Raw genomic sequence first — 13,694 nt, 5'->3', positions numbered from 1 at the left:
TTATTAGAATTATTATTAGTAGTAGTAGTATTATTATTAATATAGAATATATAAATTTACACTCCTGGTGTTGTGTTTATTAGAATTATTATTATTATTATTATTAATATAGAATATATAAAGTTACACTCCTGGTGTTGCGTTTATCATAATTATTAGTATTATTAATATAGAATATATAAAGTCACACTCCTGGTGTTGTGTTTATTATAATAATTATTATTATTAGTAGTAGTATTATTAATATAGAAAATATAAAGTTACACTCCTGGTGTAGTGTTTATTAGAATTATTATTATCATTAATATAGAATATATAAAGTCACACTCCTGGTGTTGTGTTTATCATAATTATTATTAGTAGTAGTATTATTAATATAGAATATATAAAGTCACACTCTTGATGTTGTGTTTATTATAATCATTATTAATATGAATATAGAATATATAAAGTCACACTCCTGGTGTTGTGTTTATTAGAATTATTATTAGTAGTAGTAGTATTATTATTAATATAGAATATATAAATTTACACTCCTGGTGTTGTGTTTATTAGAATTATTATTATTGTTATTATTAATATAGAATATATAAAGTTACACTCCTGGTGTTGCGTTTATCATAATTATTAGTATTATTAATATAGAATATATAAAGTCACACTCCTGGTGTTGTGTTTATTATAATAATTATTATTAGTAGTAGTAGTATTATTAATATAGAAAATATAAAGTTACACTCCTGGTGTTGTGTTTATTAGAATTATTATTATCATTAATATAGAATATATAAACTCACACTCCTGGTGTTGTGTTTATCATAATTATTATTAGTAGTAGTATTATTAATATAGAATATATAAAGTCACACTCTTGATGTTGTGTTTATTATAATTATTATTAATATTAATATAGAATATATAAAGTCAAACTCCTGGTGTTGTGTTTATTAGAATTATTATTATTATTAGTAGTAGTATTATTAATATAGAATATATAAAGTTACACTCCTGGTGTTGCGTTTATCATAATTATTAGTATTATTAATATAGAATATATAAAGTCACACTCCTGGTGTTGCGTTTATCATTATTATTATTATTAGTATTATTAATATAGAATATATAAAGTCACACTCCTGGTGTTGTGTTTATTAGAATTATTATTATTAATATAGAATATATAAAGTTACCCTCCTGGTGTTGTGTTTATTACAATTATTATTATTATCATTAATATAGAATATATAAAGTCACACTCCTGGTGTTGTGTTTATCATAATTATTATTAGTAGTATAATTATTAATATAGAATATATAAAGTTACCCTCCTGGTGTTGTGTTTATTATTATTATTAGTAGTAGTAGTAGTATTAATATAGAATATATAAAGTCACACTCCTGGTGTTGTGTTTATTAGAATTATTATTAGTAATAGTATTATTAATATAGAATATATAAAGTCATCCTTCTGGTGTTGTGTTTATTACAATTATTATTATTATTATTAATATAGAATATATAAAGTCACACTCCTGGTGTTGTGTTTATCATAATTATTATTAGTAGTAGTATTATTAATATAAAATACATAAAGTTACCCTCCTGGTGTTGTGTTTATTACAATTATTATTATTATTATTATTATTATTAATATAGAATATATAAAGTCACACTCCTGGTGTTGTGTTTATTAGAATTATTATTAGTAATAGTATTATTAATATAGAATATATAAAGTCATCCTTCTGGTGTTGTGTTTATTACAATTATTATTATTATTATTAATATAGAATATATAAAGTCACACTCTTGGTGTTGTGTTTATCATAATTATTATTAGTAGTAGTATTATTAATATAAAATACATAAAGTTACCCTCCTGGTGTTGTGTTTATTACAATTATTATTATTATTATTAATATAGAATATATAAAGTCACACTCCTGGTGTTGTGTTTATCATAATTATTATTAGTAGTAGTATTATTAATATAGAATATATAAAGTTATCCTTCTGGTGTTGTGTTTATTATAATCATTATTATTATTATTATTATTATTATTAATATAGAATATATAAAGTCACACTCCTGGTGTTGTGTTTATCATAATTATTATTATTAGTAGTATTATTAATATAAAATACATAAAGTTACCCTCCTGGTGTTGTGTTTATTACAATTATTATTATTATTATTAATATAGAATATATAAAGTCACACTCCTGGTGTTGTGTTTATCATAATTATTATTAGTAGTAGTATTATTAATATAGAATATATAAAGTTATCCTTCTGGTGTTGTGTTTATTATAATCATTATTATTATTATTATTATTATTATTATTAATATAGAATATATAAAGTCACACTCCTGGTGTTGTGTTTATCATAATTATTATTATTAGTAGTATTATTAATATAAAATACATAAAGTTACCCTCCTGGTGTTGTGTTTATTACAATTATTATTATTAATATAGAATATATAAAGTCACACTCCTGGTGTTGTGTTTATTAGAATTATTATTAGAATTATTATTATTATTAATATAGAATATATAAAGTTACACTCCTGGTGTTGTGTTTATCATAATTATTATTATTAGTATTATTATTAATATAGAATATATAAAGTCCCACTCCTGGTGTTGGAGGTTCAACTGCTGTGTTTGGCGCCGCCCTGCTGGCCAGACAGAAGTCTCCAGGTGTGCGTGAGGAGCCTCACCTGACGGCGGAGGTGAGCTTGGCGGTGTTGTCTGACAGCATGCTGATGGCGCCGTCGTCCTCGCCCTCCAGGCCCTGCCCACAGAGACACAGAGCACTCAGCAGGTGCAGAAGGTGCAGGTGGAGATGTCACATCCCTCACCATGATGCTCTTCAGACGTTTGACCTCGTCCTCCTGCGCCCTGTACTTGTCCAACTCCTCCTGGACCGACTCCGCCACCTCTGGAAAGGGACTGCCACACCCGGCCGGTGACTAAGTGCGCTCTGGCCAACCCCGCTCTTCGGCGACTCACCTGCCCTTGTGCTTCTGCCAGAACCTGTCGGCGGCCGTCAGGTCCAGCGTCCTCCTGCTCTTCTTCTTGGGTCTGGCGCCGGCGGGAGACGGATCCGCCCCCGCGCCCTCCTCCATGGTCACCCTGTTCAGGTGAAAGTCCTGGCGGACAGCGGCACACGCTTTCACGCGCTTGTTACGTCGTCGGACGTGCCTATTGGACGCTCACCAGCACGTCGTGGATCAGCGCCTGATAGGTCCAGGTGTGGTGAAGGGGCGTGGCCATGTCCATGTTGCGGTCGGCCAGGACGAAGAGAGGTCTCTGGAAGCTGCGCGGGGAGACAGGTGGACATTGTTTTGATGTCATTAACCAAATACCATTGACAAGCATCAATCAATCAATGTTTATTTATACAACCCTTCATCGCAAGTGTCTCAAAGGGCTGCTCAAGCTTGACAAAAACTTGTTCAGTTTTCACAAACATTTAAACTAACGTTTCTTCAGTTTTGAGTACCGGTGCATTAAACAGGCTTTTTTTTTTAATTAAAAAAAAATTAACATATACATTTTTAAGACTGGCAGTCTTAAAAATATATTTTTTCATTAAAAAAAGATTTTTTTTTTTTTTATATATATAAAAAGAAACACCTTAAAATTAATTATAACAATACATATAATTTATTAAAATTATATGTATTAATATAATTGTATATTAAATACATATAATTTATTATATGTATTTAATATAATAAATATATTTATATAATTATAAATATTATAATATATATAATGATATATATTATATATTAAATTATAAATACATATAAAATATAATGTATTATATATGTATTTATATAATACATATATAAATTGTATTATAAATGTAAAGCTTAGGTTCCACAAAATTATAAAAACTATTTTTTTCAATTATAATTTTCATTTTTATTTAAAAAAAAAACACCTTAAAATTAATTATAACAATACATATAATTTATTAAAATTATATGTATTAATATAATTGTATATTAAATACATATAATTTATTATATGTATTTAATATAATAAATATATTTATATAATTATAAATATAAATATTATAATATATATAATGATATATATTATATATTAAATTATAAATACATATATAATATAATGTATTATATATGTATTTATATAATACATATATAAATTGTATTATAAATGTAAAGCTTAGGTTCCACAAAATTATAAAAACTATTTTTTTTCAATTATAATTGTCATTTTGTTTTAATTTTTATTAAAAAAAGAAAACACCTTAAAATTAATTATAACAATACATATAATTTATTAAAATTATATGTATTAATATAATTGTATATTAAATACATATAATTTATTATATGTATTTAATATAATATATTTATATAATTATAAATATTATAATATATATTATATATTAAATTATAAATACATATAAAATATAATGTATTATATATGTATTTATATAATACATATATAAACTGTATTATAAATGTAAAGCTTAGGTTCCACAAAATTATAAAAACTATTTTTTTCAATTATAATTTTCATTTTGTTTTCATTGTTATTTAAAAAAAAAAAAAACACCTTAAAATTAATTATAACAATACATATAATTTATTAAAATTATATGTATTATTATATTTGTATATTAAATACATATAATTTATTATATGTATTTAATATAATAAATATATTATATTTATATAATTATAAATATAAATATTATAATATATATAATGATATATATTACATATTAAATTATAAATACATATATAATATAATGTATTATATATGTATTTATATAATACATATATAAATTGTATTATAAATGTACAGCTGAGGTTCCACAAAATTATAAAAACTATTTTTTTCAATTATAATTTTCATTTTGTGTTAAAAATAATAATAAATTATAATTAAAATAATTATACATAAATGTTTTTAATTGGAAATATATTTTATTTTTTTAAGAAATGGCAGGTTTAAAAAAAAATGAAAAATTTGATTTTTAATTTAATGTATTAGTTGTTTTTTATTATTTTTTATTTATTGTGTATTAACATATATTAGAATTATATGTATTAATATAATTGTATATTAAATACATATAAAATCATATTTATATGTATTTAATAAAAAATTAAATACATATAATTTATTATATGTATTTAATATAATAAATATATTATATTTATATAAATAAATAAATGATAAATATAATTATAAATATAAATATTATAATATATACAATGATATATATTATATATTAAATTATAAATACATATACAATATAATGTATTATATATGTATTTATATAATACATATATAAATTGTATTATAAATGTACAGCTTTGGTTCCACAAAATTATAAAAACTATTTTTTTCAATTATAATTGTCATTTTGTGTTAAAAATAATAATAAATTATAATTAAAATAATTATACATAAATGTTTTTAATTGGAAATATATTTTATTTTTTTAAGAAATGGCAGGTTTAAAAAAAAATTTCAAATTAGTTTTTTAATTTAATGTATTAGTTTTTTATTATTTTTTAATTATTGTGTATTAGGGCACACTTGCCAACCCTCCCGGATTTTCCGGGAGACTACCGAAATTCAGCACCTCTCCCGAAAACCTCCCGGGACAAATTTTCTCCCGAAAATATCCCGAAATTCAAGCTTTCCCACAAAATAAACAGCGTACCTGCCCAATCACGTTATAACTGTAGAATGAGAGAGGGCGAGTTCTTGGTTTCTTATGTGGGTTTATCGTTAGGCAGTTTCATTAACGTCCTCCCAGACCCAGCGCGGCAACAACACACAACAACAGCAGTCACGTCTACCGTAAAGCAGTTCGTCTGCCGTAAAACAGCAATGTTGTGACACTCTTAAACAGGACAATACTGCCATCTAGTGCATTTGATGAAAGCACTTTTGTGCGTGCCACACAGCAATGCATCATCAGCATGGTTAGAAAAACAGTGACAGAGAATAGAACAAGGATGGACAATTCAACCTTTAACTCAACAATGAGTAGATGAGTGTTATCTGTGTGTATATGTGTAAATAAATGAACACTGAAATTCAAGTATTTATTTTATATATATATATATATATATATATATATATATATATATATATATATATATATATATATATATATATATATATACATACCTGCCAACTTTTGAAATCAGAAAAACCTAGTAGCCAGGGTCCAGGGGCCGCAGGCCCCGGTAGGTCCAGGACAAAGTCCTGGTGGGGGGTTCAGCTTCGCCCCCCCGACGCAAAATGATTATTAGCATTCAGACAGGTTAAAATGTTGCTAAAACCATCACTTTTCTATCAGTCACAGTGACTTTTCAAAACAAAAATATTACAGCAAAAATCATATGGGTTGATTGACATGTTTATTCTGTAAGCTAACTTCAATAGTTTGAAATTATTTTGACAGTTAATGCCAGTTATCCTGTCAACCTTTCACAAGACTTCAATTTGTTCATTGAAAGTATAAACACTTTTTACAGTAAACAAATGGTAAAACAGTACTAAACAATTCCAAAAACAAAAAAAAAATGGGTGTCATTATTAACTTTCTGTCCAAGCTTGTATAATCTACTGCCTTGTTCAATTGTAAAAAATATTCTGTGCCTAAAATTCACATTTCTATCACAATTATCATACTGTAAACATGGTAAGCTAACTTCATTAAAATTAATAGTCCTGTCAATAGCATGGAATTACAATTCAAATGTAGTTTTTTTTGTAAGCCTTTCAAAAGAATTCAAAATATGAAAAATGAATGAAAATTAATTGAAGCCATCAGACACTTGAAAAGTGGCACATCACATCTCTAATGTAATCATTTGAACTTTTCAACAGAAATAGCACTGCAAAAATATTAAGGACATACTTCTGTATTTTGGTAGTTATGCTGTCAACATTTAACAAGATTTCTTCAACTTGGACTTGAAAGCATAAATAGTATAAACACTTTTAACAGCATAACAGTACTAAACAATTCCAATAGATAACATTGGTGTCATTACCTTTTTGCGGCTAAAATCCAAAGTTTTCCACTTGTATCGCTAGCAACGGCATTAGACTTGTGTTTTTTTGTCCCGACGTGGTCTTTTACATCGCTAATTCCTCCGTGTCCGATCGAAAAATCTTGTCTGCACAAGGTGCAATTCGCATAGTTTTCACCCTTTTTGGAACGGATAATTATTCCCGGATAGGCTTTTGAATATTCTTCACGGAATGACTGCAGTTTTCTTTTCGGTTTAAGACTCGTTTGCGATTTTTCTCCGGGTGATTCCATAATCGTTCGCTCGTTTGGAAACAATGGGCAACAGGTGCCTCGTGCTTGGCAGCGGTGCTATAAATAGCCTCGCGCAAGGCATTCGGAATGGCTCGACAGGAAGTTACGGGAAGCAGTGTCGATTGTCATTGTTTAAAAAAAAAATTTTTTTAATTAATGAAAAACCGTATTTTTTATCACTGCAACCGTAACCCGGAATAGGTTGATGAAAACCGTACTAAATACGGGAAAACCGGAGTAGTTGGCAGGTATGTGTCTGTGCTGCATTGGATCAGTCTCCTTTCTTTAACAGGCAAAAGCTTTATAACCTCACTAATGCCTTGCATCGTCTATATTAGATATATAACAACGGGCGGGTGCGGTTCTGATCAAATGTTACATCGGGTGGATGGCGGATGGTTGACGACTTTCTGATGCGGTTGCGGATGAAATAATTGCCTATCCGCGCATCTCTAATATATATATAATATGAAATACTTGACTTAGTGAATTATAGCTGTAAATATACTCCTCCCCTCTTAACCACGCCCCCAACCACGCCCTCCCCCCTCCCGAAATCGGAGGTCTCAAGGTTGGCAAGTATGGTGCACAAAAAAAATGGTTTTGCATCCGAATCAGGATACTTATTGAACCCAACTGTAAATTGCTTAACACTTTTCGTAAATTGATTCACAAACTGATGATTTGTGCTGCAAAATGAGCAAAAAGCTGGTTGTTTAGCACCTGTGCTCTCCCTCTACCTGAACTGTCCGGCGGCCATGTTGTCTCCTGTGAAGAGGCTGTTCCTGGCGTCGCGCAGGTTCTCCCGGAGCTTCTTGTCCAGCTTCTACGTCACACCAAGTGTTACATAGCGGGTGTTACTCCACACACAGTGACATTTCACCAAGGTTAATATTTTTACAGAGATAAAAAAAAAAGAGGGGTTTCCGACTATAGGCGGAGACATCACATGTGATGGTGCACTCACCACGGCCACCATCTCTGCTGCGTTACCACGGGGACAACGAATGATGGGCACAGCTCCTGCACGCACACACACACAAACACAGCGATGATGTCAGGCCGCACACGCTGTAAGTAGGACACACACACACACACACACACACACACACACACACCCAGCGTGACGAAGAAGCAGAAGAGGCTGTCCACGATGGTGTCCATGATGGCCTCCATGTCCGTGTCCAGGATGTCCCCTCTGTTGATGGCTGCCATGGGGGACAGTTTGGGTCATGCGATGGCGCTGCGCCAAAAGGGCGGCAGTCGACAGTTACCGTGGTAGGAGATGAGCTCCTTGTTTTGGTGGCACAGGATGAACATGTCGTCCTCCAGAGTGATGAAGTTCAGGTACTGGTCGTACACCTGACACACACACACACACACCGGCAATCAGTGGGCGTCGACACGTTTATTGTGTGCGAGGGTAACCTTGGTCACTTGGCTGACGGCGTTGGCGGCCAGAGCGGCGCTGGCGATGTCCTCCAGTTTACTTCGACTGATGGCGGAGATGAAGTTCAGGTAGTACGACTCGTACAGTTGGTTCCTCAAGTCCTACACGCAACACACACACACACACACACACACATTTTCTTGTATTTCTGACATTCTTGGGACCTGAGAAAAATGCCTACCTCTTTAGGACCAGTCTTTCTCGATATATAAAGATTTGTATTTACAACATTGATAATGTATACATACTATTTTTTTTCTTCAATATTTTGTTTGGAATTGTTTTTTAATCTTCATTATTTACTTCAAGTTATTACAGCATGTCTCGATATACATTTTTTTTTTAATTTTTGTATTATTAATTTTGGCCAAAGACGACGCATTTTAATTTCTTACACACACTTGTTATTTCATATGTTGACCAGAGGGGGGGAGCACTTCAAATTTTTACACACACTTGTTATTTCGTATGTTGACCCGAGGGAGAGAACTTCAAATTTCTTACACACACTTGTTATTTCATATGTTGACCAGAGGGGGAATCACTTCACATTTTTAGACACACTTGTTATTTCATATGTTTACCAGAGGGGGAGCACTTCAATTTTTGTCTACACACACTTGTTATTTCATATGTTGACCCGAGGGGGAGCACTTCAAATTTTTACACACACTTGTTATTTCATATGTTGACCCGAGGGGGAGCACTACAAATTTTTACACACACTTGTTATTTCATATGTTGGCCAGAGGGGGAGCACTTTTAAAAGGGACACACAGTCAATTAGAAAAATCCCTCCTTTTTGGGACCACCCTCATTTTGATAGATGTCACCAGCAGGGGTGCAAATGAGACATTCTCTATTAGATGCAATGTTATTGGGACCATGATTTATGTCATCACTTGTTCACACCTCCTCATATGAAAGCTACTTTTCCTTGTTGATGTCTCAAGAAGGGTGGAAAGCACACTAAGTTCACCCTACTGACAGTCATACAAAACCTGGTCTTTGTCGCCACCTTCAGGACAAATGACACATTTTACCCAGCTTGTGCTCTGCGTCGTCAGATACCATATAAACACATAAGCTAACCCATCCATCCATCCATTTTATACCGCTTGTCCTAACCATTCCATCCAATTCCCATTCCTGGAGTGACGATTCTATTCAGAATCAAATCTCCATTCAAAGCAGTTTTCACAAACATTTAAACTAACGTTTCTTCAGTTTTGAGTACAGGCAGGTAAACTGGCATTTTTTTAAATATATATATATATATATAAAAAATGTAACATATACATTTTTAAGACTGCCAGTCTTAAACATTTTTTTTCAATAAAAAAAAAAATGTTTTCATTAAAAAAAATAATAATAATTTTTCATTAAAAAAATTCATTATTTTTTTCAAATAAAAAAAACAAACCTAAAATTAATAATAACAATACATATAATTTATTTACAAATTATATTATAAATGTACAGTTTAGGTCATAAAAACAAATGTAATCAATTATAAATGTCTTTTTTTTTCCTGTGTTGAAAAAATAATACATTTAAATTTTAAAAAAAATACATAAATGTTTTTATTTAGAAATGTATTTTATTTTTTTAAATTGTTTTTATTTTTTAAGACATGGCAGGTTTAAAAAAAAAAGAAGAAGGATTTTTTAAGTATTAGTTGTTTATTATTATTTTTTAATTATCGTGTATTTGGAGTGCACAAAAAAAATGGTTTTGCATCCGAATCAGGATTCTTATTGAACCCGACTGTAAATTAATACTTTTCGTAAATTGATTAAAAAAAATTATATATATATATATATATATATATATATATATATATACCGTATACGGTATATATTTTTAAAACTGCAAGTCTTAAAACTTTTTTTTTTCATTAAAAAAAGAAATAATGTTTTTTTTTCTATAAAAAAAACAACAACTTAAAATTAATAATAACAATACATATAATTTATTTACAAATTATATTATAAATGTACAGTTTAGGTCATAAAAACAAATGTATTCAATTATAAATGTCATTTTTTTCTGTGTAAATAAATAAATAAATACAATTAAAAAAACAATACACAAATGTTTTTGTTTAGAAATGTATTTTATTTTTTACATTTTATTTATTTTTTAAGACATGGCAGGTTTAAAAAAAAAAGAAGAAGGATTTTTTAAGTATTAGTTGTTTATTATTATTTTTTAATTATTGTGTATTTGGAGTGCACAAAAAAAAAGGTTTTGCATCCGAATCAGGATTCTTATTGAACCCGACTGTAAATTAATACTTTTCGTAAATTGATTTAAAAAAAAAAAATATATATATATATATATATATATACGGTATATATTTTTAAAACTGCAAGTCTTAAAACTTTTTTTTTTTCATTAAAAAAAGAAATAATGTTTTTTTTTCTATAAAAAAAAACAACTTAAAATTAATAATAACAATACATATAATTTATTTACAAATTATATTATAAATGTACAGTTTAGGTCATAAAAACAAATGTATTCAATTATAAATGTCATTTTTTTCTGTGTAAATAAATAAATAAATACAGTTAATAAAACAATACACAAATGTTTTTATTTAGAAATGTATTTTATTTTTTATATTTTATTTATTTTTTAAGACATGGCAGGTTTAAAAAAAAAAGAAGGATTTTTTAAGTATTAGTTGATCATTATTTTTTTTTAATTATCGTGTATTTGGAGTGCACAAAAAAAAATGGTTTCGCATCCGAATCAGGATTCTTATTGAACCCAACTGTAAATGAATACTTTTCGTAAATTGATTTAAAAAAATTATATATATATATATATATATATATATATATATATATATATATATATATATATATATATATATATATATATATACATACGGTATATATTTTTAAAACTGCAAGTCTTAAAACTTTTTTTTTTTCATTAAAAAAAGAAATAATGTTTTTTTTTCTATAAAAAAAACCTTAAAATTAATAATAACAATACATATAATTTATTTACAAATTATATTATAAATGTACAGTTTAGGTCATAAAAACAAATGTATTCAATTATAAATGTCATTTTTTTCTGTGTAAATAAATAAATAAATAAATTCAGTTAATAAAACAATACACAAATGTTTTTATTTAGAAATGTATTTTATTTTTTATATTGTATTTATTTTTTAAGACATGCCAGGTTTAAAAAAAAAGAAGAAGGATTTTTTAAGTATTAGTTGTTCATTATTATTTTTTAATTATCGTGTATTTGGAGTGCACAAAAAAAATGGTTTCGTATCCGAATCAGGATTCTTATTGAACCCGACTGTAAATTAATACTTTTCGTAAATTGATTAAAAAAAATATATATATATTTTTTTTTTAAACTGCAAGTCTTAAAACTTTTTTTTTCCTTAAAAAAAGAAATAATGTTTTTTTTTCTATTAAAAAAAACCAACTTAAAATTAATAATAACCATACATATAATTTATTTACAAATTATATTATAAATGTACAGTTTAGGTCATAAAAACAAATGTATTCAATTATAAATGTCATTTTTTTCTGTGTAAATAAATAAATACAGTTAATAAAACAATACACAAATGTTTTTATTTAGAAATGTATTTCATTTTTTATATTTTATTTATTTTTTAAGACATGCCAGGTAAAAAAAAAGAAAAAAAGAAGGATTTTTTAAGTATTAGTTGTTCATTATTATTTTTTAATTATCGTGTATTTGGAGTGCACAAAAAAAAATGGTTTCGCATCCGAATCAGGATTCTTATTGAACCCAACAAACATATATATATATATATATATATATATATATATATATATATATATATATACACACACACACACACACACACACACACACACACACACACACACACACACACACACACACACACACACACACACACACACACACACACACACACTGTATTTTTCGGAGTATAAGTCGCTCCAGAGTATAAGTCGCACCGGCCGAAAATGCATAATAAAGAAGGAAAAAAACATATATAAGTCGCACTGGAGTACAAGTCGCATTTTTTGGCGAAATGTATTTGATAAAAGCCAACACCAAGAAGAGACATTTGAAAGGCAATTTAAAATTAAAGCTGCAAGCAGCGTTGGTCGGGCCCGCGTATTTGGCAGGTGCTAGTCCTAAGTGTCCCAATACTTTTGGCAAGTTGTAGTCCTAAGTGTCCCAATACTTTTGTCAAGTTGTAGTCCCAAGTGTCCCAATACTTTTGTCCAGTTTTCGGCCTAAGTGTCCCAATACTTTTGTCCGGTGGTAGTCATAAGTGTCCCAATACTTTTGTCTAGTGTACCTACCTTGTCTGCATTGTGTGGGCACGCTGGTGCTTCCTGCTTTTAAGCAGCCATCTTAAAAAAACAGCAGCGCAGCAGCATCAGCGCAGCGGGTCTTTGAAGGGTCATAAAATCAAAACCGGAGCAGGTATTAAAACGCTGTTCTGTTATTTTATACACAAGGGTTTAATCTCTCTCCTGTGTTAGTTTGAAGCCGAAACGACAAACGCGCTCAGAGGAGATAGTTTTTGAAGGAAGGTGACCGGTTTTTACAAAAAATTTGTTTGAAGGGGGAATAGCAAACTTCCTGTTGATTTTTGCTGGGGGGTGTCAATTTATGAAATGTAGGTCTAAGTGAGACCTACGAAGAGGTTTTTGTTTTATGTCTCTCCGACCTTCCCAGTGGGAGTTACAGGCAGTTTTGTCATTTTTTTTCTTCCGAGGAGCAGTTTTTTCTCTGTTTTATTCAAAAATTGCTCTAGAGCGCAATTTTTAAATTTGGGGTTAGGTTTTTTTATTAGATCGCAATTTTTGCCAGTCCTGATGTGTGCGTTCAGTTTGGTGAGTTTTGAAGCGTGTTAAGGGG

The 13,694-nt window shown here is 28.8% G+C and overlaps 1 protein-coding gene across 1 annotated transcript in view; it reads right to left on the bottom strand.

Moving 5' to 3' along the window:
• Positions 1-13,694, bottom strand: part of scfd1 (sec1 family domain containing 1) — a 53,783-nt gene that overhangs the window by 32,847 nt on the left and 7,242 nt on the right. Inside the window, exons 5-13 of the mRNA XM_061987669.2 lie at positions 8,768-8,890; positions 8,614-8,701; positions 8,458-8,547; positions 8,307-8,362; positions 8,080-8,165; positions 3,226-3,325; positions 3,019-3,158; positions 2,868-2,958; positions 2,727-2,800 (exon numbers count right to left, since the gene is read on the bottom strand). Coding sequence (XP_061843653.1) covers positions 2,727-2,800; positions 2,868-2,958; positions 3,019-3,158; positions 3,226-3,325; positions 8,080-8,165; positions 8,307-8,362; positions 8,458-8,547; positions 8,614-8,701; positions 8,768-8,890 — 848 coding nt within the window. The remainder of the gene's footprint in view (positions 1-2,726; positions 2,801-2,867; positions 2,959-3,018; positions 3,159-3,225; positions 3,326-8,079; positions 8,166-8,306; positions 8,363-8,457; positions 8,548-8,613; positions 8,702-8,767; positions 8,891-13,694) is intronic.

Source organism: Nerophis lumbriciformis, linkage group LG26, assembly GCF_033978685.3.
Source record: "Nerophis lumbriciformis linkage group LG26, RoL_Nlum_v2.1, whole genome shotgun sequence".
Classification (NCBI taxonomy): Eukaryota; Metazoa; Chordata; class Actinopteri; order Syngnathiformes; family Syngnathidae; genus Nerophis; species Nerophis lumbriciformis.
Note: the sequence above shows the minus strand (reverse complement) of the source record. Positions and strands in the feature narration are given on the sequence as shown.